General features: G+C 47.5%; 1 protein-coding gene across 2 annotated transcripts in view; it reads left to right on the top strand.

The window, feature by feature from the left end:
* Window positions 1-24,160, top strand: part of fer1l4 (fer-1 like family member 4) — a 291,481-nt gene that overhangs the window by 239,747 nt on the left and 27,574 nt on the right. For both annotated transcript variants that reach the window (XM_078535361.1, XM_078535360.1), the window contains 2 exons: window positions 1,136-1,221; window positions 16,475-16,573. In XM_078535361.1, the coding sequence (XP_078391487.1) occupies window positions 1,136-1,221; window positions 16,475-16,573 (185 nt within the window). The remainder of the gene's footprint in view (window positions 1-1,135; window positions 1,222-16,474; window positions 16,574-24,160) is intronic.

Below are 24,160 nucleotides of genomic sequence, written 5' to 3'. Positions count from 1 at the left end.
CCCAGCCAGGTTTTGAGTCGTCCATTCATCCACACTGCTGACCATGGTGTCCTCCAGTGGATAAGATCCGTGCTGGTGTCCAGCAGTGCACAGCCTCTCCAGGATTGGATTGACTGCCCAGATGACCAAGAGGGCAACCCAGACAACTTACTGGATAATTCCCAGGCCCCTTCACAAGAACATTGTGCTCCTAACTAACAAGAACACCATCCTGCAGATTAGTCAAATTGCAGATGCCTTTCTCTATGACTCAGGGATGGCGACAGTGACTGGGCGGCTGGGGGGGTCGGCGGGGGTGGGGAGTGGGTATGGGGGTGCTGGGAGTAGGATGTGTAAATAGTTATGAGAAGTTTAATGAGTAGAATGCAAGAGTTAGTGGGGGGGAGAGAAATAGTATCAAGGGTTAATAGCTATTATGCTAATAGCTAATATACATAATCAGTGATGTCATATCATGTGTCACTGAAACTCCGAGTGTCCTGGAAGGATCCTCGTGCTTATCTGCCCCTGTACATACTTGTAAATAGTTAATAAACATTTGGAAGTTCCTGGAATGCCCAGTTGCCAGCAGTCTCTGTCAAACACACCCTGACACCATTTCTAAAGATTGCAAATGGTTCAATTGTTTCTTCATAGAATGTTCTTCAGAGAATGATACAACATCAAAGGAGCTATTTTGGCCAATTATGCCTGTGCTGGCTCTTTGGAAGAATTGTCCAATTAGCCCCACTCCCCCCCTCTCTCCCCTTAACCCTGACAATTTCTCCTTTTCAAGTATTTATCCAGTTCTGTTTTAAAGTTACTATTGAATCTGCTTCCACCACCCTTTCAGGCAGCGCCTTCCAGATCATAACAACCCACTAAGCGACAACAGGATAACAGAAAGGAAATCAAGAATTTGTTTTACGTAATACCAAACTTGGTTTTAAAAAAGTTGTCAGTTGTCAGCAGAAGGAAAGACTAAAAGATATAAGGAGTATCATGGAACTGAAAAATGACTGTGTAGGTCTGCTGTGAAGAGTGGAGGTGCAGGGAGGAATATATTGGTGGAATATTTGAGTTTAGGAGGAACAAACAAAGCAGTTTCAAAGGGGCACACCCAGACTAACAATTCTCACTATCTTTATTTCCCAAGGGCCAAGTTCACATGTGGGTCGACATGTTCCCTGTTGACTTACCCGCACCTCCACCAGTCAATATTAAACCCCGTCAGCCAATCAGGTAAGAAATTACTAAAATGGTAAACAGAACTAAGATTAATTATTTCAGAGATAACTTTATATTTTACCCATGAATGCACTCTCTCTCTGCTCTATGTTCCATGTTCCGCTATTTTTACTTTGGTTTGTACCCTTGTTAAGTACATTTATGTACTAAGCAAGTGGTTGACCCTCCTCAATCTCTGCCCATTGACGTCGCTCCCTGCATGATGGCACTGCCAAGTAGGATTACACATTTCATCATGGGTAGAGATTTATGTCTTACAAATCCACGGCATTTGCATTGTTGCCAATCTACTGCTTCTGTTATGTATTTCTAATAACCCTGAAAACAATTTGTTAGGAAGAACTCAGTTCCTTCTCTAAATCCATTAATGTTTCTTGTTCCATGCCCACTGCCACTATCACCCCACCCCGACCCTTCTGTAATGATAATCTGTTCCATGTGCTCACCACAATTTTAATACATTTTTCCTGCATTTTCTACTTAGTTATGTTCATGAATTGTAAATATCCCTTTTTGTACTTAAGGAAAAAAAGTGTGACTGGGATCCAATTTATCCAAACCTTTCTTAATTTTAAACACTTCTATCGTATCGCCTAACTGTCTACTATTTTCAAGAGAGTAAATATCTAAGCTAGGATTTGCAGGATGTTGGTGTTTGCTGGCTTGCCGCCTGAAGAGTCGGTGGAGAATGCATTGCCCCGATACTGGCTGCCCCACAGTCATTTAATGCTCCGAGTGTTAATCGTCTGGAGATGGGACTTCCACCCCTCATTCAGGAAAAAGTCCTGCCTCAGAGAGCTGCCAGCCAATTTGATTGGCCGGTGGCTGTTGAGTCTCTGCTGCTCCAGAAGCAGCAGTGGACAGGACTGGGACTGCAAGCAGTCCCCACAGTCTAAGTGCCAGGAGTCCAGGACCAGGTAACTGTGGGGGTCTCAGAGCAGGTAGTGAAGCATGGGGGTTGGACTGATGAGGGGGTGGGGGTGTTGGTGGAGAGGCCGGGAGGAGGGAGCACCTGCAGGGGCCAGACCTTGTGGGCAGGACACCAGATATCGAAAGGAGGTTGTAGATGGAGGCACCCTCCCTACTTCCTACCCAAGGCCAGGACAGGGTCACTTTCCGGACTTCCCCCTGCTGCTGAACTTGCCCTACCAGCCTGAAAATGGAGGCTGGGTGGGAAATGGCCCTTAAGTCATCATTAATTTCCACTTAAGGCCTCAACTGGGTCAACGGCAGGATGGCTCGCCTAGGAGGGCTGACCTGTTCCACTGTAAAATTGTGGAGAGGTCGCTGTGGGTGGGAGGCCACTGGGAAGGTCATCTGAGGAATTTTACCCCACCAGCTTCAAACCCACCCGGTGGGGGAATATAAAATTCTGCCCTAGGCCAGCCGTACTCTCCAGTAAAGTCATTCGCTTGTCTACTGGAGTCAATTGTGAGGCCCTTCGCTGTACCCCAATAACTGAATATCCTTCTCTGCACCTCCCCTAATAACTGTGTACCCTTCTCTTTATCCCTTTTACTATGGAATATATTTTCCAAAATAGTGAGATCATGGTCCATATGCAGTTTTCCAAATTGTGACCAGGTGTGTAATGCCAAATTTTGAGGCATCTGAGCTCAACGAAAATGTGTTGACCATATCATTTCTAAATCTACTATTACATTGTTTTCCTATGTAATAATCATTTGAGTCCCCAAAAATCAGTAGAACTATGCTCTTTAAAGTGAAAAATATTAGGGCCAGTAAGCAGTAGGTATTTTATTGTGAGCCGTATGATATTTTGAATCATTAGTCTTTAATGTAGCTAGAGTTTCATTATGCAACATTTTACAGGTTGAGTATTCGGAATCCTCAGGGCCAATCAAATTTCAGATAATTTAGGTTTTGGCTACCGCATATAGGATTTGGCCTACTTACATTACAATAGCCTAAGCCAAGACTAGCTATAGTCTAAAGTGAATAACATGGTTAGAAAAGTAAAATGTATCACTGAATAATAAATGCGGGGTACCTGTAATAAGTTCCCACCTGTGGCACCATCTTCAGTTCTGCTTGTAGGAGACGGTCCAGAATGTCGATGTACTCTGCTGGGAGGCATTCTCGAATATTTCTTCCAGCTTCATCTGCCTTGTCAACATTGTTTTTTGTTTCATAAGTTTGTCTTTTATTTTATACACTGACATTATTTCTTGCTCACTTATATACTTGTGTTGCTCGAGTGCATCTATCAACCTGTCACACATCTTAATAATATTGTCAAATGGCACTTTCTCTACCAGATTCACTATGTCATCCTCGTCATCACTGTTTCTATCAAGTTAGCATCGTTTCTGCAATCTCCCCATCAGTCAAAGAATGCAGGATGGGAGTGTTGTTATCAATGTTAAACACTTCCTCGATATCTTCAGCCTCCAGCATATTCACACATTCCATTCATATACATTTTGCATGCTCAAGGAGCTGGTCTACCAGATTTTTTTTTCCCTTGTTCGCATGAAAATCTTCAAAGTCTTCATCAATATTATTGTCTTCAGTGAGCATTGTAGTGGGGCCAAAGCTTGTGTCAGCTGTTGGCCAACAAAGCACCAGGACATTAGCAGATGCGTTAATGGCGTCTTTAATTGTAAACTCCTTTTGGAAGTTTTCTGCCCTCAAGCCTCTGTTTGCAGCACCAAACATTCTATTCAAGTTGGAGTCTTTATATTTACATTTCACGAACCAAAGATTGCCTTGATCCATTGGCTGAATTAATGACGTTACGTTGGGGTGAAGTTAACAGCGAAAACTTTGTTCTTCACCCACAGTTCAGCAGGGGGATGTGCTTAAATTTGTCCAGGAGAAACATGATTTTTCTTCAAGTCCAGCTAGCTGACATGTGCTCATGCCTCTGATACAAAGCAGTTGTGAAAACAATCAGAAAACATGTACTAAAAACAGAAAAACACTGGAATTACTCAGCGGGTCTGATAGCATCTGTGGGGAGAGAAACAGAGTTAACGTTTTGAGTCTGTATGACTCTCCTGTTTCTGGTTTTGGTTTGTTTTTATTTCAGATTTCCAGCATGTGCACTATTTTGCTTCTATCAGAAAACATGTCCCTGGTTACCCAGGCTCTCTTATTGGCATAGCAGTGAAAAGGTGATGTCCAAGTACCCTTGAAACTGCTGGAACATTTGCTCTTCCTGATTACAGCCAATTTCCATCTGTGTGTGCCAGCTGCATTGCCACAACCAAGGACAGTCAATCGACCCTTAGCATCCCTAACACCCCTTGGTGCACTCTCCGCAGCATTGCTAGCACTTTCCTAGGGACATCCCACCCCAACACACTCGTTTTATCAGCACGGTTAATTTGTTCAGGCAATTGGTTTAGGTCTGAAATTAGCATAGCAAACTCAGCAATAAATTTCCAGTGGTGTCATGGTCTGCAGAGGCTTTATCACCGCAAACTTTCAAAAACTTCATACCACGACACTTCTTGAATTTCTGCAGCCAACTCTTCACAATAACCTCCACACTGGGTCAGGTTCCACCCGTGTGTTGGAGGGAGAGGCTGGTCCTGTCCGTGTGTTGGAGGGAGAGACTGGTCCTGTCTGTGTGTTAGAGGGAGAGGCTGGTCCTGTCCGTGTGTTAGAGGGAGAGACTGGTCCTGTCCGTGTGTTAGAGGGAGAGGCTGGTCCTGTCCGTGTGTTGGAGGGAGAGGCTGGTCCTGTCCGTGTGTTAGAGGGAGAGGCTGGTCCTGTCCGTGTGTTAGGGGGAGAGGCTGGTCCTGTCCGTGTGTTAGAGGGAGAGACTGGTCCTGTCCGTGTGTTGGAGGGAGAGGCTGGTCCTGTCCGTGTGTTAGAGGGAGAGGCTGGTCCTGTCCGTGTGTTAGAGGGAGAGGCTGGTCCTGTCCGTGTGTTAGAGGGAGAGGCTGGTCCTGTCCGTGTGTTAGAGGGAGAGGCTGGTCCTGTCCGTGTGTTAGAGGGAGAGGCTGGTCCTGTCCGTGTGTTAGAGGGAGAGGCTGGTCCTGTCCGTGTGTTAGAGGGAGAGGCTGGTCCTGTCCGTGTGTTAGAGGGAGAGGCTGGTCCTGTCCGTGTGTTAGAGGGAGAGGCTGGTCCTGTCCGTGTGTTAGAGGGAGAGGCTGGTCCTGTCCGTGTGTTAGGGGGAGAGGCGGGTCCTGTCTGTGTGTTAGAGGGAGAGGCTGGTCCTGTCCGTGTGTTAGAGGGAGAGGCTGCTCCTGTCTGTGTGTTAGAGGGAGAGGCTGGTCCTGTCTGTGTGTTAGAGGGAGAGGCTGGTCCTGTCCGTGTGTTAGAGGGAGGGACTGGTCCTGTCCGTGTGTTAGAGGGAGAGGCTGGTCCTGTCCGTGTGTTAGAGGGAGAGGCTGGTCCTGTCCGTGTGTTAGAGGGAGAGGCTGGTCCTGTCCGTGTGTTAGAGGGAGAGGCTGGTCCTGTCCGTGTGTTAGAGGGAGAGGCTGGTGCTGTCCGTGTGTTAGAGGGAGAGGCTGGTCCTGTCTGTGTGTTAGGGGGAGAGGCGGGTCCTGTCTGTGTGTTAGAGGGAGAGGCTGGTCCTGTCCGTGTGTTAGAGGGAGAGGCTGGTCCTGTCCGTGTGTTAGAGGGAGAGACTGGTCCTGTCCGTGTGTTAGAGGGAGAGGCTGGTCCTGTCCGTGTGTTAGAGGGAGAGGCTGGTCCTGTCCGTGTGTTAGAGGGAGAGGCTGGTCCTGTCTGTGTGTTAGAGGGAGAGGCTGGTCCTGTCCGTGTGTTAGAGGGAGAGGCTGGTCCTGTCCGTGTGTTAGAGGGAGAGGCTGGTCCTGTCCGTGTGTTAGGGGGAGAGGCAGGTCCTGTCTGTGTGTTAGAGGGAGAGACTGGTCCTGTCTGTGTGTTAGAGGGAGAGGCTGGTCCTGTCCGTGTGTTAGAGGGAGAGGCTGGTCCTGTCCGTGTGTTAGAGGGAGAGGCTGGTCCTGTCCGTGTGTTAGAGGGAGAGGCTGGTCCTGTCTGTGTGTTAGAGGGAGAGGCTGGTCCTGTCTGTGTGTTGGAGGGAGAGACTGGTCCTGTCTGTGTGTTGGAGGGAGAGGCTGGTCCTGTCCGTGTGTTAGAGGGAGAGACTGGTCCTGTCCATGTGTTAGGGGGAGAGGCGGGTCCTGTCTGTGTGTTAGAGGGAGAGGCTGGTCCTGTCCGTGTGTTAGAGGGAGAGGCTGGTCCTGTCTGTGTGTTAGAGGGAGAGACTGGTCCTGTCCGTGTGTTAGAGGGAGAGGCTGGTCCTGTCCATGTGTTAGGGGGAGAGGCGGGTCCTGTCTGTGTGTTAGAGGGAGAGGCTGGTCCTGTCCATGTGTTAGAGGGAGAGGCTGGTCCTGTCTGTGTGTTAGAGGGAGAGACTGGTCCTGTCCGTGTGTTAGAGGGAGAGACTGGTCCTGTCCGTGTGTTAGAGGGAGAGGCTGGTCCTGTCCGTGTGTTAGAGGGAGAGGCTGGTCCTGTCTGTGTGTTAGAGGGAGAGGCTGGTCCTGTCCGTGTGTTAGAGGGAGAGGCTGGTCCTGTCCGTGTGTTAGAGGGAGAGGCTGGTCCTGTCCGTGTGTTAGAGGGAGAGGCTGGTCCTGTCCGTGTGTTAGAGGGAGAGGCTGGTCCTGTCTGTGTGTTAGAGGGAGAGGCTGGTCCTGTCTGTGTGTTAGAAGCAGAGGCTAGTCCTGTCCATGTGTTAGAGGGAGAGGCTGGTCTTGCCCTCGAGTCCTCTGCCAATGGCTGCAGCAAGTTGTGATGTTTGTTGTTGGATCCCAATACGTCAGAGAGGATCATGTCGTGTGACAAATGGAAGTGCTGATACCCGGCTTATGAGAATTCTGGAGCAATTTGGTGTTATAATTAAGTTCATTTGATTGAATCTATGTTTACATTGGGCAGTGCTGCTGGGAATTACTATTGCACAGTTTAGTAGTGGTCATAAATCCTAAGGAATTGTTTAGCTTCCTCCGCATAATCTGTGAATGCATCAATCGATTACAGAAGTAGATGACTATTTAAACCACTTGCAGGGAGAAGCTATTGCTGATTCTCCATAACCTGGTGACATTTCAGCTGACCAGTGGTCTTTGTCAAGAATGCACAACTGGTTGATCAGAGACGCATAACTGGATTGGGCTGCAGAGGCTGAACAAGAGTCTTTCAATGACATGATTGTAAACATTTGATTTTCTAAATTATTAACAAGACTGGTAAGAAACCATTGATAATTAATGCTGGTAATTAATGCTGGTAATTAATGCTGATAATTAATGCTGGTAATTAATGCTGATAATCTTACTGGTTGCTCCCTAACGAGGCTGTTCCAAACTTTATAAAAACAAAAAACTGCGGATGCTGGAAATCCAAAACAAAAACAGAATTACCTGGAAAAACTCAGCAGGTCTGGCAACATCGGCGGAGAAGAAAAGAGTTGACGTTTCGAGTCCTCATGACCCTTCAACAGAAGTTCTGTTGAAGGGTCACGAGGACTCTAAATGTCAACTCTTTTCTTCTCCGCCGATGCTGCCAGACCTGCTGAGTTTTTCCAGGTAATTCTGTTTTTGTGTTCCAAACTTTCCCTGTGTGACTGCAGCTTTGGCCTCAAGAGTTGATGTCAAGTCACTCTTTCAGTCCACACAAAAAGCACTTGTAGTGAAGGATCAGTTTGTCTGCATACACGATCATTGTAGTTCATTTCTGCAAACACTCTAGAGAGCAGCCAAGTTCATGTAATGTGTCATAGATCAGAGCTAAGTCTAGAGAAACTGTTTCAAGGAAATTCTCTTTAACAGAGTCACACAGGTTTTCCTGTCAAACACGCACCTTGTTTTATTTTCATTTCCAGTTCAAAATGAGTGCCTAATGCTTCATTGTTGCAGCACATAGCTGACACTGCTTGAAATGAACTTGCTACCCATCTGGTGCTTAAAATGCAGCCGATTTTGGAATGTGTTGTTCTAGTTCAGCAACGCATTCTACCAGTTGCCTCTGATTGAGAGGTGATCTGTTATACACAGTATAATTTGTCCATAAAGGAATGGACATGGCTCACTCCACTAACTCCTGTCACTGAGTCACCCACTGCAAGTTCTAATATATGGTTCAGATAATGCCAAATAATAATATCCGGGTATTGCTCCATGGGTCTGAGCTCCACCTGGTTTGGTGCCCAGCACTAACACTCGCTCTGTCACCAGGAAACGTGACAAGATGCTGCTTCTGGTCAGAGTCATCAAAACCATGTTTCGCAAGATATTCAAAAAGATATTTAACTATTGTACCAGCTTTATGATCTGGAAATTCAATCAGATCTAAAAACACGAAGTGTGAATCATCCTTCTTATCCCTTTCACATGTCAGGTAGATGACTAGAGCAGTTTTGGTTCTTAGGCTTGTAGATTCATCAAGGGCATCTAGGGATGGACAATAAATGCTGACCCAGCCAGTGAAGCCCACATGACCTGAATGAATAAAAAATAAATAAAAATAAGAATCGACATTTTACCCTTGATTACTTTGATAGCTGGAAAATTTTCTTCCTCATCTGGGTAGCTATGTGGTCAATAATTTCTGCAGCACTGTAGGGGTAATGTAACCCGATTCCTGGGTCAACACCATCCATACAGGGAAGCTCCAGCGATTGAAGTGATGAGAGTGAGGTCTAAAAGCAAAATACTGCGGATGCTGTAGAACAAAAACAAAAATACCTGGATAAACTCAGCAGGTCTGACAGCATCTGCGGAGAGGGATACAGTTGACGTTTCGAGTCCGTATGACCCTTCATCAGAGTAAGGTCTGTTGTTTCAAGCTGGGTAGTGTGCAGAGCGGAGAGTTGTACAAGTCACCTTTAGATAAGATGCATTCAGGTCGTCACAAATTTTTCCAAGAGTTCTTCTGCTTTTTCATAGGCATGTTACACAGTAATGGGAGCTTTCAACAGATTGTGCTGTACAATTGTTTTTGAGAGATTTTAAACATGCAATCCAAACATGCCTGTCACTTGGTACAAACACCATTCATTCTAAACTCTCAATCACTTGGATGTGACAAAAGTGAAAAGCTACTGAGACCGTCCATCATCACTCAGTGTGAGGGCACTGGCGCTCTCCCTCTCCCTCTCCCTCCATCGTCACTCAGTGTGAGGGCACTGGCGCTCTCCCTCTCCCTCCATCGTCACTCAGTGTGAGGGCACTGGCGCTCTCCCTCTCCCTCCATCGTCACTCAGTGTGAGGGCACTGGAGCTCTCCCTCTCCCTCCATCGTCACTCAGTGTGAGGGCACCGGCGCTCTCCCTCTCCCTCCATCGTCACTCAGTGTGAGGGCACTGGCGCTCTCCCTCTGCCTCCATCGTCACTCAGTGTGAGGGCACCGGCGCTCTCCCTCTCCCTCCATCGTCACTCAGTGTGAGGGCACTGGCGCTCTCCCTCTGCCTCCATCGTCACTCAGTGTGAGGGCACTGGCGCTCTCCCTCTCCCTCCATCGTCACTCAGTGTGAGGGCACTGGAACTCTCCCTCTCCCTCCATCGTCACTCAGTGTGAGGGCACTGGCGCTCTCCCTCTCCCTCCATCGTCACGCAGTGTGAGGGCACTGGCGCTCTCCCTCTCCCTCCATCGTCACTCAGTGTGAGGGCACTGGCGCTCTCCCTCTCCCTCCATCGTCACTCAGTGTGAGGGCACTAGAGCTCTCCCTCTCCCTCCATCGTCACTCAGTGTGAGGGCACTGGAACTCTCCCTCTCCCTCCATCGTCACTCAGTGTGAGGGCACTGGAACTCTCCCTCTCCCTCCATCGTCACTCAGTGTGAGGGCACTGGAGCTCTCCCTCTTCCTCCATCGTCACTCAGTGTGAGGGCACTGGCGCTCTCCCTCTCCCTCCATCGTCACTCAGTGTGAGGGCACTGGCGCTCTCCCTCTCCCTCCATCGTCACTCAGTGTGAGGGCACTGGCGCTCTCCCTCTCCCTCCATCGTCACTCAGTGTGAGGGCACTGGCGCTCTCCCTCTCCCTCCATCGTCACTCAGTGTGAGGGCACTGGCGCTCTCCCTCTCCCTCCATCGTCACTCAGTGTGAGGGCACTGGCGCTCTCCCTCTCCCTCCATCGTCACTCAGTGTGAGGGCACTGGAACTCTCCCTCTCCCTCCATCGTCACTCAGTGTGAGGGCACTGGAGCTTTCCCTCTCCCTCCATCGTCACTCAGTGTGAGGGCACTGGAACTCTCCCTCTCCCTCCATCGTCACTCAGTGTGAGGGCACTGGAGCTCTCCCTCTCCCTCCATCGTCACTCAGTGTGAGGGCACTGGCGCTCTCCCTCTCCGTCCATCGTCACTCAGTGTGAGGGCACTGGCGCTCTCCCTCTCCCTCCATCGTCACTCAGTGTGAGGGCACTGGCGCTCTCCCTCTCCCTCCATCGTCACTCAGTGTGAGGGCACTGGCGCTCTCCCTCTCCCTCCATCGTCACTCAGTGTGAGGGCACTGGCGCTCTCCCTCTCCCTCCATAGTCACTCAGTGTGAGGGCACTGGCGCTCTCCCTCTCCCTCCATCGTCACTCAGTGTGAGTGCACTGGCGCTCTCCCTCTCCCTCCATCGTCACTCAGTGTGAGTGCACTGGCGCTCTCCCTCTCCCTCCATCGTCACTCAGTGTGAGGGCACTGGAGCTCTCCCTGTCCCTCCATCGTCACTCAGTGTGAGGGCACTGGCGCTCTCCCTCTCCCTCCATCGTCACTCAGTGTGAGGGCACTGGCGCTCTCCCTCTCCCTCCATCGTCACTCAGTGTGAGGGCACTGGCGCTCTCCCTCTCCCTCCATCGTCACTCAGTGTGAGGGCACTGGCGCTCTCCCTCTCCCTCCATCGTCACTCAGTGTGAGGGCACTGGCGCTCTCCCTCTCCCTCCATCGTCACTCAGTGTGAGGGCACTGGCGCTCTCCCTCCATCGTCACTCAGTGTGAGGGCACTGGCGCTCTCCCTCCATCGTCACTCAGTGTGAGGGCACTGGCGCTCTCCCTCTCCCTCCATCGTCACTCAGTGTGAGGGCACTGGAACTCTCCCTCTCCCTTCATCGTCACTCAGTGTGAGGGCACTGGCGCTCTCCCTCTCCCTCCATCGTCACTCAGTGTGAGGGCACTGGCGCTCTCCCTCTCCCTCCATCGTCACTCAGTGTGAGGGCACTGGCGCTCTCCCTCTCCCTCCATCGTCACTCAGTGTGAGGGCACTGGCGCTCTCCCTCTCCCTCCATCGTCACTCAGTGTGAGGGCACTGGCGCTCTCCCTCTCCCTCCATCGTCACTCAGTGTGCGGGCACTGAAGCTCTCCCTCTCCCTCCATCGTCACTCAGTGTGAGGGCACTGGCGCTCTCCCTCTCCCTCCATCGTCACTCAGTGTGAGGGCACTGGAACTCTCCCTCTCCCTCCATCATCACTCAGTGTGAGGGCACCGGCGCTCTCCCTCTCCCTCCATCGTCACTCAGTGTGACAGGACTTGAATATTCTTTACTTTCTCTACAAAAGGAGGTTATACTTTTTTGTTTCGCAGTCATTGTGCTGCTATCAGGTGGTTCTGAAAGTTTGTTTTTATTCCCATGACATGTACAACAAGCTCTTGGGTTTGGAGATTTTAGAAATTGTCCTGTTTCTTGTGGGCAGCTGTTAGCAATTCTGACTGAGGTCATTCTCCTCCCTTCAGGCTGGCAGTGAGTACTGAAAAGGCCAGTGGATTTTAAGCTGTTTTATTTCATTAGCTGTTTACCTGCCACTTCGAGGGCTCTCAATGTATCTATATGTAGATACTAACCAGACGACAACTGGCAGTACCAGAAACAGAAAGCATTGAAACCCTGGAGGTGAACAATTTCACCTTCTGCAATTCCTCTGGGTCTTCACATACACTCAAGCTTCACCTCCTAAACACACTGTCAGACCTTTGGCTGTATCAAGCAGAACTCCCATGGATAGCTGATATGTTCTTCAGGGAAGGGAATCAGATGGGTTTTTACAACAATTAGACTAGCTTTTAATTACAGATTTATGAATGTAATTTAAGTTTTACCAGTTGCTGTGGTGGGATTTGAACCCCAGGCCTCTGTATTACCAGGCCAGTGACATTACAGCTACACCACTACTTCCCCCTGCTTGAGGCAAATTGTCATTCTCCAGCCTCCTATATGACAGTTTGCATTGGGACCTGGTGAAATGCATCCATTGGAATTCGAGGGCCCCAAAGGCCCACAGTAAGGAGTCACCAACCTTCGGCTGCCTCCTTAGATCTTCGTGACTTCTTTCAAGCCCACTTTGCTTCAAATCTGCTCCCCGCAGCTCTTCCTTTAACTTGGAGCCTTTTTCTCTGCTCCTGTCATTTATCTTGACTCAATGGGATCTATGCTTGATCCCTATCTTTGTCACTTAACTGGGACTTTATTTCTGGGGCCTTCCCTGTTCCCCTTGCTGTATGCTGCTTCGTGGGACATCCCTATAATGGCGTGTCTGTTCAGGTCACCTGATCTGTAGTTTCACGCTGTTTCAGTTCTTTAGTCCCTTTTCTCCTGTGCAGGCACATACGGCCATTTCCCAGCCTGAGGAATGATAAAATACAAACTGCACATGTACGGCCAGCAACCTGTTGGCGCATGTATGAAACTCCCAAGAACAGCCAGGAAATGTAGTTCCCAACCTGGCTTCCAAACTCCTGATCCGATCTCTGACTTCTAGTAATGCTGATAAGTTCCTTGGGCTCAGAGTTCGGGTCAGTGGTGGAGCAGACTTGATGGGCCGATTGGCCTAATTTCTGCTCCTATGTCTTATGGTCTTATGGTCTTATGGTCAGTCATCAGAACAGGAGGTGCTGGAGCAGTGCCCATAGACTCAGACGTTTACAGCACAGAAGGAGGCCATTTGGCCCATCGTGTCAACAAAGATCTGCCTACACTAATCCTATTTTCCAGCACTTGGCCCATAGCCCTGGAGACTATGGCAATTCAAGTGAATATCTAAATACTTCTTAAATGTTATGAGAGTTTCTGAATCAACCACCCTTTCAGGCAGTGATTTCCAGACTCCCACCACTCTCTGGGTGAAGAGATTTCTCTCAATTCCCCTCTTAGCCTTCTACCTCTATGCCCCCTGGATATTGACCCCTCTACTAATGGAAAAAATGCCTTCCTATCCACCCTATCCATGCCCCTCATAATCTTATACACCTCTATCAGGTCCCCTCTCAACCTTCGCTGCTCCAAGGAAAACAACCCCAGCCTATTCAATCTTTCCTCATAGCTCAGACCCTCCAGCCCAGGCAGCATCCTGGTGAATCTCCTCTGCACCCTCTCCATTGCAATCACATCCTTCCTATAATGTGGTGATCAGAACTGCACACAGTACTCCAGTTGTGGCCTAACCAGCGTTTTATACAGTTCCAGCATAACCTCCCTGCTCTTGTATTCTATGCCTCGGCTAATAAAGGCTAGTATCCCATATGCCTCCTTAACCACCTTATCTACCTGCCCTGCTACCTCCAGGGACCTGTGGATATGCACACCAAAGTCCCTCTGATCTTCAGTACTTTCCAGGGTCCTACCATTCATAGTGTATTCCCTTGCCTTGTTAACCCTCCCCAAGTGCATTACCTCACAGTTTTCCTGGTTGAATTCCATTTTCCACTGCTCTGCCCACCTGACCAGTCCATTGATATCCTCCTGCAGTTTACGGCTCTCCTCCTCACTATTTACCACCCGACCAATTTTCATGTCATCCGTGAATACCCCCCACTGCATTTAAGTCCAAATCATTTATGTTCACCACAAACAGCAAGGGCCCCAGCACCGAACCCTGTGGAACCCCACTGGAAACAGACTTCCAGTCACAGAAACATCCCTCTACCATCACCCTCTGCTTCCTGCCTCTCAGCCAATTTTAGATCCAATGTGCCACTTTGCCTTGGATCCCATGAGCTCTTACTTTCTTGACCAGTCTACCATGAGGGACCTTATCAAAAGCCTTGCTAAGGTCCATGTAGACCACATCAAATGCATTACCATAAGACCATAAGACACAGGAGCAGAAATTAGGCCATTCGGCCCATCGAGTCTGCTCCGCAGTTCAATCATGGCTGATAAGTTTCTCAACCCCATTCTCCCGCCTTCTCCACGTAACCTTTGATCCCCTTAATAATCAAGAACCTATCTATCTTGGTCTTAAATACACTCAATGACCTTGCCTCCACAGCCTTCTGTGGCAATGAATTCCATAGATTCACCACTCTCTGGCTAAAGAAGTTTCCCCTCATCTCTGTTCTAAAAGGTCTTCCCTTTTAGAACAGAGATTACCCTCATCAACACTCCTGGTTACCTCCTCAAAAAATTCGATCCAATTTGTCAAACACGATCTTCCCTTAACAAATCCATGCTGACTATCCCTGATTAATCCATGTCTCTCCAAGTGCAGATATATCCTGTCCTTCAGAAGTCTTTCTGGTAACTTCCCCGCCAGCGAGGTTAGACTGACTGGACTGTAATTTCCTGGTCTATCCTTTCCTCCCTTTTTTTAATAATGGGACAATGTTAGCTGTCCTCCAGTTCCCTGGCACCTCACCTGTGGCCAGAGAGGATTTGAAAATCCTCTCTGATATCTCTTCCCTTTCCTCCCTCAACACCCTGGGATGCATCTCATCCGGGCCTGTGGATTTATCCACTTTTAAGGCCGCTAAACCCGCTGGTACCTCCTCTCTCTCTATGTTCATTTCCTCTAATATTTCACAGTCCTCCACCCTGATGTCTATACCTGCGTCGTCCTTTTCCATTGTGAAGACCTACGCAAAGTATTCATTGAGGACTGTAACCCCGTCTTCCGGGTCCACACACACAGATTACCTCTATGGTCCCTAATTGGCCCTACTCTTTCCCTAGATATTCTTTTGTTCTTTATATAGTTAAAAAAAAACCCTTTAGGTTTTCCTTTATTCTACCAACCAACACTTTCTCATCACTCTCTTAGCTTTCCTAATTTCCTTTTTAAGTTCCCCGCTGCACTTTTTATACTCCTCTAGGGACTCTGCCATATTGAGCCCTTGGTATCTGCCATAAGCTTCTCTTTTATCCTTAATCCTAACCTTTATGTCCCTTGACATCCAGGGTTTTCTGGACTTGGTCCACTTACTTTGTCTTGATGGGAACATATTTTCCCTGTACTCTCGCTATTTCCTCCTTGAATGCCTCCCACTGCTCTGACACAGTTTTATCTGCAAATAGCTGCTCCCAGTCCACTTGGGCCAAATCGTATCTCATTTTAGTAAAATTAGCCTTTCCCCAGTTTAGAACTTTTATTTCCAGCCCAACCTTATCCTTTTCCATAACTATCCTAAATCTAACTGAGTTAAGGTCACTATCTCCAAAATGCTCCCCTACTGATACACCTTCCACCTGCCCGGGCTCATTTCCGAATATTAGGTCCAGAACTGCCCCTTTATTTGTTGGGCTTTCTATGTACTGGCTAAAAATGTTCTCCTGGACGCAACTTAAGAATTTTGCTCCCTCCCTACCTTGCACACTAAAACTAACCCAGTTAATACCTGGGTAGTTAAAACCCCTACTATTACTGCCTTATTATTCTTACACTTCTCTGAAATTTGATTACATATTTGACCCTCTATCTCTCCCTGACTGTTTGAGGGCCTATAGTACACACCCAACAGCGTGTTTGCCCCTTCTGTGTTTTTTACTTCTACCCATATGGCCTCATTTGATGATCCTTCCAGGATATCATCCCTGCTTACTGCTATAGTTGATTCCTTGATCTATATTGCGATCTTCCCTCCTCTTGTTTCCCCCTCTCTATCTTGTCTGAATACCCTATTGCCAGGAATGTTGAGCTGCTCTGCTGCACTCCAGCAGAATTACACCCCTGGATCCCACAAGGGTCAGATACAATTTTAAAATGACCTCTTCTACCTCACATGTATTAACTGTAGCTGGATATTCAGCATCATGTTTGCTGTGCAGTGACCCATTCAATGTGAATAGGGAAGTTTGAATGCGCTCCAATGAAGCAATCAGATGATCTTTCATTAGCTAAGCTGCCTCTTCTGTTGTATCGTCTTTGCTAAGGGCGAACTATCATTCCCGGGCCCCATTTACACCAGTTTGCATTGGAACCAGGTGAAATGCATGCATTGGAATTCTGAATATATTTTAATCCAGCTTTAGAAATGAGGAGTATTGTTCAACTGATGTCAAGTTTTGATAAATTACAGCACTGTTTTATTATTACTTACTGACAATATTTATCCTTATACCTTTTAGTTATGAACTAAGAGTCATTATTTGGAACACAGATGATGTGGCACTTGATGATGTGAATCCGCTGACAGGAGACCGTTCCAGTGACATCTACATCAAAGGGTATTCACTAAAATTATATAATTTTAATTAACAGTCTGAAGCTGAATTTTCAGGGTAGAGTTACTGACCAGACAACTGGCCCCAGGACTAGATTGCTGCCCCTAGACACTGTCTAGATTCTCACATGAAAAATTGGCATTTGGCCAAGTTATTACATAAGAAGGTGCTGGAGTAGGCCATTAGGCCCGTCAAGCCTGCTTCATTATTCAACAAGATCATGGCTGATCTCCCAGTTTATCTATACCTTCCTGCACTTATCTATCAATTCCCTTACCCAAAAATCTATCAACTGTTATCTTGAATATACTCAGTGACTGAACAACAGCTTTCTGGGGTAGAGAATTTCAAAGATTCACAACCTTTTGAGTGAAGAAATTTCTTCCTGTTTGTCCTAAATAGCCAAACTCTTATTCTGAGACTAGGAGACCCCAATTCTAGATACTCCAGCCAAGGGAAGCATCCTCTCAGCATCTATCCTTCTCAAGGAATGGTGATATATTTCCAAGTCAGGATGGTGAGTGGCTTGGAGGGGAACTTCCAGGTGGTGGGTTCCCTTGTATGCGAAGGTGGTGGTGCAGTGGTATTGTTGCTGGACTGGTAATCCAGAGACCCAGGGCCATGGGGTCCTGGGTTCAAATTCCACCATGGCAGATGGTGAAATTTGAAACCAATAAAAAAATTAAAAGTCTAATGATGACCACGAAACCATTGTCGATTGTCATAAAAACCCATCTGGTTCACTAATGTCCTTTAGGGAAGGAAATCTGCTGTCCTTACCTGGTCTGGCCTACATGTGACTCCAGACCCACAGCAATGTGGTTGACTCTTAAATGGACTAATAAGCCACTCAGCTCTCAAGGGTGATTAGGGAAGGGAAATAAATGCTGGCCCATTGTCCTTCTAGATGGTAGTAGTCTTGGGTTTGGAAGGTACTGCCTGAGGAGCCTTGGTAAGTTGCTGCAGTGCATCTTTTAGATGGTACATGCTGCTGCCACTGTGTGTCGAGTGATGGAGGGAGTGAATATTTGTGGAAGGGGTGCCATTCAGGCAGGCTGCTTTGTCCTGGTTGATGTCTAGCTTTTTGAGTGTTGTGGGTGCTGCACTCATCCAGGTAAGTGGAGACTATTCCATCACACTCCTGCCTTGTAGATGCTGGACAGGCTTTGGGGAGATAGGAGAGGAGTTACTCTCCTGGCTGTAGGATTCCTAGCGACAGACCCACCAGAGGTGGCGGCACAGTGGTATACAGTCGGAAGGGAGTTGCCTTTGGAATCCTCAACATTGACTCCGGACCCCATGAAGTCTCATGGCATCAGGTCAAACATGGGCAAGGAAACCTCCTGCTGATTACCATGTACCGCCCTCCCTCAGCTGATGAGTCAGTGATCCTCCATGTTGAACATCACTTGGAGGAAGCACTGAGAGTGACAAGGGTGCAGAATGTTCTCTGGGTGGGGGACTTCAATGTCCATCACCAAGAGTGACTCAGTAGCACCACTACTGACTGAGCTGGCCGAGTCCTAAAGGACATAGCTGCTAGACTGGGTCTGCGGCAGGTGGTGAGGGAACCACCAAGAGGGAAAAACATACTTGGCCTTATCCTCACCAGCCTGCCTGCCACAGATGCATCTGTCCATGACAGTATCGGTAGGAGTGACCACCGCGCAGTCCTTGTGGAGATCAAGTCCTGTCTTTACACTGAGGATATCCTCCATGTGTTGTGTGGCACCTCAGTGTTAACTGAGATAGATTTTGAACAGATCCAGAAATTCAAAACTGGGCATCAACTGGTGCTGTGGGCCATCACCAGCAGCAGCAGCAGAATTTTACTCAAACACAATCTGTAACCTCATGGTCCAGCACATCCCTCACTCTACCATTACCATCAAGCCAGGGGATCAACCCTGGTTCGAAGAAAAGTGCAGGAGGGCATGCCAGGAGCAGCACCAGGCATACCTAAAAATGAGGTGTCAACCTGGTGAAGCTATAACACAGAACTACTTGCGTGCCAAACAGCATACGCAGCAAGTGATAGACAGAACTAAGCGATCCCACAACTAACAGATCAGATCTAAGCTCTGCAGTCCTGCCACATCCAGTCGTGAATGGTGGTGGACAATTAAACAACTCACTGGAGGAGGAGGCTCCACAAATATCCCCATCCTCAATGATGGGGGAGCCCAGCACATCAGTGCAAAAGATAAGGCTGAGACATTTGCAACAATCTTCAGCCAGAAGTGCCGAGTGGATGATCCATCTCGGCCTCCTCCAGAGCTCCCCAACATCAGAGGCCAGTCTTCTGCCAATTTGATTCAGTCCACTGTTATGACATGACAGATGATGTGTGCCAGGTGGACCAAATCCACGAGGGAAACCTGGTTGTGCTATCACAACGGTTTTGCAATTTGTATTTATTACACGATACGTGCACTGAATTCAGAAATAATAAATCCACCAAGGCTTGAGATTTTTTTTAAAAATGAAATTAAAATATCTATTAACAAAATAAAAGATTTCAAGCACATACATAAGACTACAAATTAATTATTATAATAACTACTAAAATTCCTAATTAACCTGACCGCCAGTTACACTCCCTTTAAGGCAATAGTCCAAAAATAGATTTTGGATTTTAGGCAGATCCAGCAAGTTAACACAATACCCTGGATGGTGGAATTCCAAATTGCTTTTCTCCAGCTTCAGCTTTGTAAGGCAGTAGAATTATGTACAAATGCTGGAGGCTTCATTGAGGCTATTTCACACATTCCTGTTAGAATTTACATGGCCTTCTGACACATAACCTTTCATTCTCCTTTATATAAGTTTCTCTCTTTTTAAGATGTAAATTCTATTGTTTCATGTGTCTTTCAAACTGTATCTTCCTCACAATATAAAAACTTCCATGGTGCCAATATTGCCAGTAACCTTTGGGAAAAATAAACACATTCCTTAGCCTTGCTTATCTGGCTAGTTGTAAACAGATCCATTTGAAATCCAAATATCTCTTCACACCTTACATGCTAAGCCAGTGTCTATTTTTACTCATTAGCATGTCAAGCACCTAGCTTCTTTTGATGATTTAAACTTGCAGTCTACTTGACTCCAAATGTAATTAAATTGCACACAGACAGACCCAACTATACTTACCCCCATAAACCCACTTCACAATAGCAAGAAACAGTTGAAGGCAGTGGATACTGCAAAGGCTATGGGCACTGACAACATTCAGGCAATAGTACTGAAAACTTTTGCCCCAGAACTTGCAGTGCCCCTACCCAAGGTGGTCCAGTACAGCTACAACACTGGCATCTACCCAGCTATGTGGAAAATTGCCCAGGTATGTCCTGTACACAAAAATGCAGGACAAATCCAACCCAGCCAATTACTATTGTAATCAGTCTACTCTCCATCATCAGCAAAGTGATGGGAAGCGACACCACAGTCCTATCAAGCGGCACTTACTCAGCAATAACCTGCTACTGACGCCCAGTTTGGGTTCCACCAGGGCCACTCAGCTCCTGACCTCATTACAGCCTTGGTTCAAACATGGACAAAAGAGCTGAACTCCAGAGATAAGGTGAGAATGACTGCCCTCGACATCAAGGCACCATTTGACCGAATGTGGCATCAAGGAGCCCTAGCAAAACTGGAGTCAATGGGAATCAGGACAAAAATTCTCCATTGGTTGGAGTCATACCTAGCACAAAGAAAGATGGTTGTGGCTGTTGGAGGTCAAACTAAAGGAGTGGTGCGGAAAAGAGGGGTTCCATTTTGTGGGGCACTGGCATCAGTATTGGAACAGGAGGGATCTGTACCGTTGGGACGGTCTCCACCTGAACCGATCCGGGATCAGTATACGAAATAAGGTAAATGAGCTTGTGGCGCAGATTGAAATTAGCAGGTATGATGTGGTGGGCATCACGGAGACATGGCTGCAAGGGGATCAGGACTGGGAGCTAAATATCCAAGGATATCCATCCTATCGAAAAGATAGGCAGGTTGGCAGAGGGGGTGGGGTTGCCTTGTTAGTAAGAAATGAAATTAAATCGATAGCAAGAAATGACGTAGGGTCAGATGATGTAGAATCTGTGTGGGTAGAGTTGAGGAACCGCAAAGGTAAAAAAACCATAATGGGAGTAATGTACAGGCCTCCGAACAGTAGTCAGGATGTGGGGCACAAGATACACCAGGAGATAGAAAAGGTGTGTAAGAAAGGCAAGGTTACAGTGACCATGGGGAATTTCAATATGCAGGTAGACTGGGAAAATCAGGTTGGTAGTGGATCCCAAGAAAAGGAATTTGTGGAATGCCTACGAGATGGCTTTTTGGAGCAGCTTGTGGTGGAGCCCATTAAGGAACAGGCAATTCTAGATTTAGTGATGTGTAATGAGGCAAATTTGATAAGGGAGCTTAAGGTGAAGGAACCCTTAGGAGGAAGTGACCATAATATGATAGAATTCACCCTGCAATTTGAGAGGAAAAAGCTGGAATCAGATGTAACGGTATTAAAGTTGGATAAAGGCAACTGCAGAGGCATGAGGGAGGAGCTGGCCAGAATTGACTGGGAGATGAGCCTAGCAGGAAAGACAGTGGAACAGCAATGGCAGGAGTTTCTGGGAGTAATTTGGGAGACACAGCAAAAATTCATCCCTAGGAAGAAGAAGCATACTAAAGGGAGGACGAGGCAACCATGGTTGACAAGAGAAGTCAGGGACAGCATAAAAGCTAAAGAGAAAGCATACAATGCGGCGAAGAGCAGTGGGAAACCAGGGGGTTGGGAAGCCTACAAAGACCAACAGAGGACAACTAAAAAAGAAATAAGGAGGGAGAAGATTAAATATGAGGGTAAACTAGCCAGTAATATAAAAGAAGATTGCAAGAGTTTTTTTAGATATATAAAGGGAAGAGAGAGGCAAAAGTGGACATTGGGCCGCTGGAAAATGACGCTGGAGAAGTAGTAGTGGGGAACAAAGAAATGGTGGAGGAACTGAATAGGTACTTTGCGTCAGTCTTCACGGTGGAAGACACGAGTAACATCCCCAAAGTTCAAGAGAGTCGGGGGGCAGAGGTGAGTATGGTGGCCATTACCAAGGAGAAGGTGCTCGGAAAACTGAAAGGTCTGAAAGTGGATAAATCACCTGGACCAGATGGATTACACCCCAGAGTTCTGAAGGAGATAGCTGAAGAGATAGTGGAGGCATTAGTGGTGATCTTTCAGGAATTACTGGAGCCAGGGAGGGTTCCAGAGGACTGGAAAATCGCTAATGTAACCCCCCTGTTTAAGAAGGGAGTGAGGCAAAAGACGGGAAATTAGAGGCCGATTAGCCTGACCTCGGTCGTTGGTAAGATTTTAGGGTCCATTATTAAGGATGAGATTTCAGAATACTTGGAAGTGCATGATAAAATAGGGCAAAGTCAGCATGGTTTCATCAAGGGGAGGTCATGCCTGACAAATCTGTTAGAATTCTTTGAGGAGGTAACGAGTAGGTTAGACAAAGGAGAGCCAATGGATGTTATCTACTTGGACTTCCAGAAGGCCTTTGACAAGGTGCCGCACAGGAGGCTGCTCAGTAAGATAAGAGCCCATGGTGTTAGAGGCAAGGTACTAGCATGGATAGAAGATTGGCTGTCTGGCAGGAGGCAGAGAGTGGTGATAAGGGGGTCCTTCTCAGGATGACAGCCGGTGACTAGTGGAGTTCTGCAGGGGTCAGTGTTGGGACCACAACTTTTCACTTTATACACTAATGATCTAGATGAAGGAACTGAGGGCATCCTGGCTAAGTTTGCAGATGATACAAAGATAGGTGGAGGGACAGGTAGTATTGAGGAGGCGGGGAGGCTGCAGAAGGATTTGGACAGGTTAGGAGAATGGGCAAAGAAGTGGCAGATGGAATACAACGTGGGGAAGTGTGAGGTCATGCACTTTGGTAGGAAGAATAGAGGCATAGACTATTTTCTAAATGGGGAGAGAATTCAGAAATCTGGAGTGCAAAGGGACTTGGGAGTCCTAGTCCAGGATTCTCTTAAGTTTAACTTGCAAGTTGAGTCGGTAGTTAGGAAGGCAAATGCAATGTTGGCATTTATTTTGAGAGGACTAGAATATAAAAGCAGGGATGTGCTGCTGAGGCTTTATAAGGCTCTGGTCAGACCACATTTAGAATATTGTGAGCAATTTTAAGGCCCGTATCTCAGGAAGGATGTGCTGGCCCTGGAGAGGGTCCAGAGGAGGTTCACAAGAACGATCCCAGGAATGAAAGTCTTAACATATGAGGAACGTTTGAGGACTCTGGGTCTATACTCGATGGAGTTTAGAAGGATGAGGGGGGATCTGATTGAAACTTACAGAATACTGAAAGGCCTGGATAGCGTGGACGTGGGGAAGATGTTTCCATTAGTAGGAGAGACTAGGACCCGAGGGCACAGCCTCAGAGTAAAGGGTAGACCTTTTAGAACAGAGATGAGGAGAAGCTTCTTTGGCCAGAGAGTGGTGAATCTATGGAATTCATTGCCACAGAAGTCTGTGGAGGCCAGGTCAGTGAGTGTATTTAAGACCGAAATAGATAAGTTCTTGACTGGTAAGGGGATCAAAGGTTCCGGGGAGAAGGCGGGAGAATGGGGTTGAGAAACTTATCAGCCATGAGTGAATGGCGGAGCAGACTCGATGGGCCGAATGGCCTAATTTCTGCTCCTATGTCTTATTGTCTTATGGTCTAATCGTCTCAGTTCCAGGACATCACTGCAGGAGTTCCTCAGGGTAGTGTCCTCAGCCCAACCATCTACAGCTGCTTCATCAATGACCTTCCTTCCATCATAAGGTCAGAGGTGGGGATGTTCACTGATGATTGCACAATGTTCAGCACCATTTGCGACTCCTCAGATACTGAAGCAGTCTATGCCCAAATGCAGCAAGACCTGGACAATATTCAGGCTTGGGCTGATAAGTGGCAAGTAACATTCGTGCCACACAAGTGCCAGGCAATGACCATCTCTAACAAGAGAGAATCTAACCATCACCCCTTGATGTTCAATGACATTACCATCACCGAAACCCCCACTGTCAACATCCTGGGGGTTACCATTGACCAGAAACTGAACTGGACTAGCCATATAAATGCTGTGGCTACAAGAGCAGGTCAGAGGCTGGGAATCCTGTGGTGAGTAACTCACCTCCTGACTCCCCAAAGCCTGTCCACCATCCACAAGGCACAAGTCAGGAGTATGATGGAATACTCTCCCAATTGCCTGGATGAGTGCAGCTCCAGCAACACTCAAGAAGCTTGACACCATCCAAGCCAAAGCAGCCCGCTTGATTGGCATCACATCCACAAACATTCACTCCCTCCACCACCGACGCACAGTAGCAGCAGTGTGTACCATCTACAAGAGGCACTGCAGAAACTCACCAAGGCTCCTTTGACAGCACCTTCCAAACCCATGACTGCTACCATCTAGAAGGACAAGGGCAACAGATGCATGGGAACACCACCACCTGCAAGTTCCCCTCCAAGTCACTCACCATCCTGACTTGGAAATATATCGCTGTTCCTTTACTGTCACTGGGTCAAAATCCTGGAACTCCCTTCCTAA

This window comes from Cetorhinus maximus, unplaced genomic scaffold (assembly GCF_964194155.1).
Source record: "Cetorhinus maximus unplaced genomic scaffold, sCetMax3.hap1.1 HAP1_SCAFFOLD_409, whole genome shotgun sequence".
In the NCBI taxonomy this organism is placed as follows: Eukaryota; Metazoa; Chordata; class Chondrichthyes; order Lamniformes; family Cetorhinidae; genus Cetorhinus; species Cetorhinus maximus.
The sequence above is the reverse complement of the archived record's forward strand: the minus strand, read 5'-3'. Positions and strand labels throughout refer to the sequence as shown.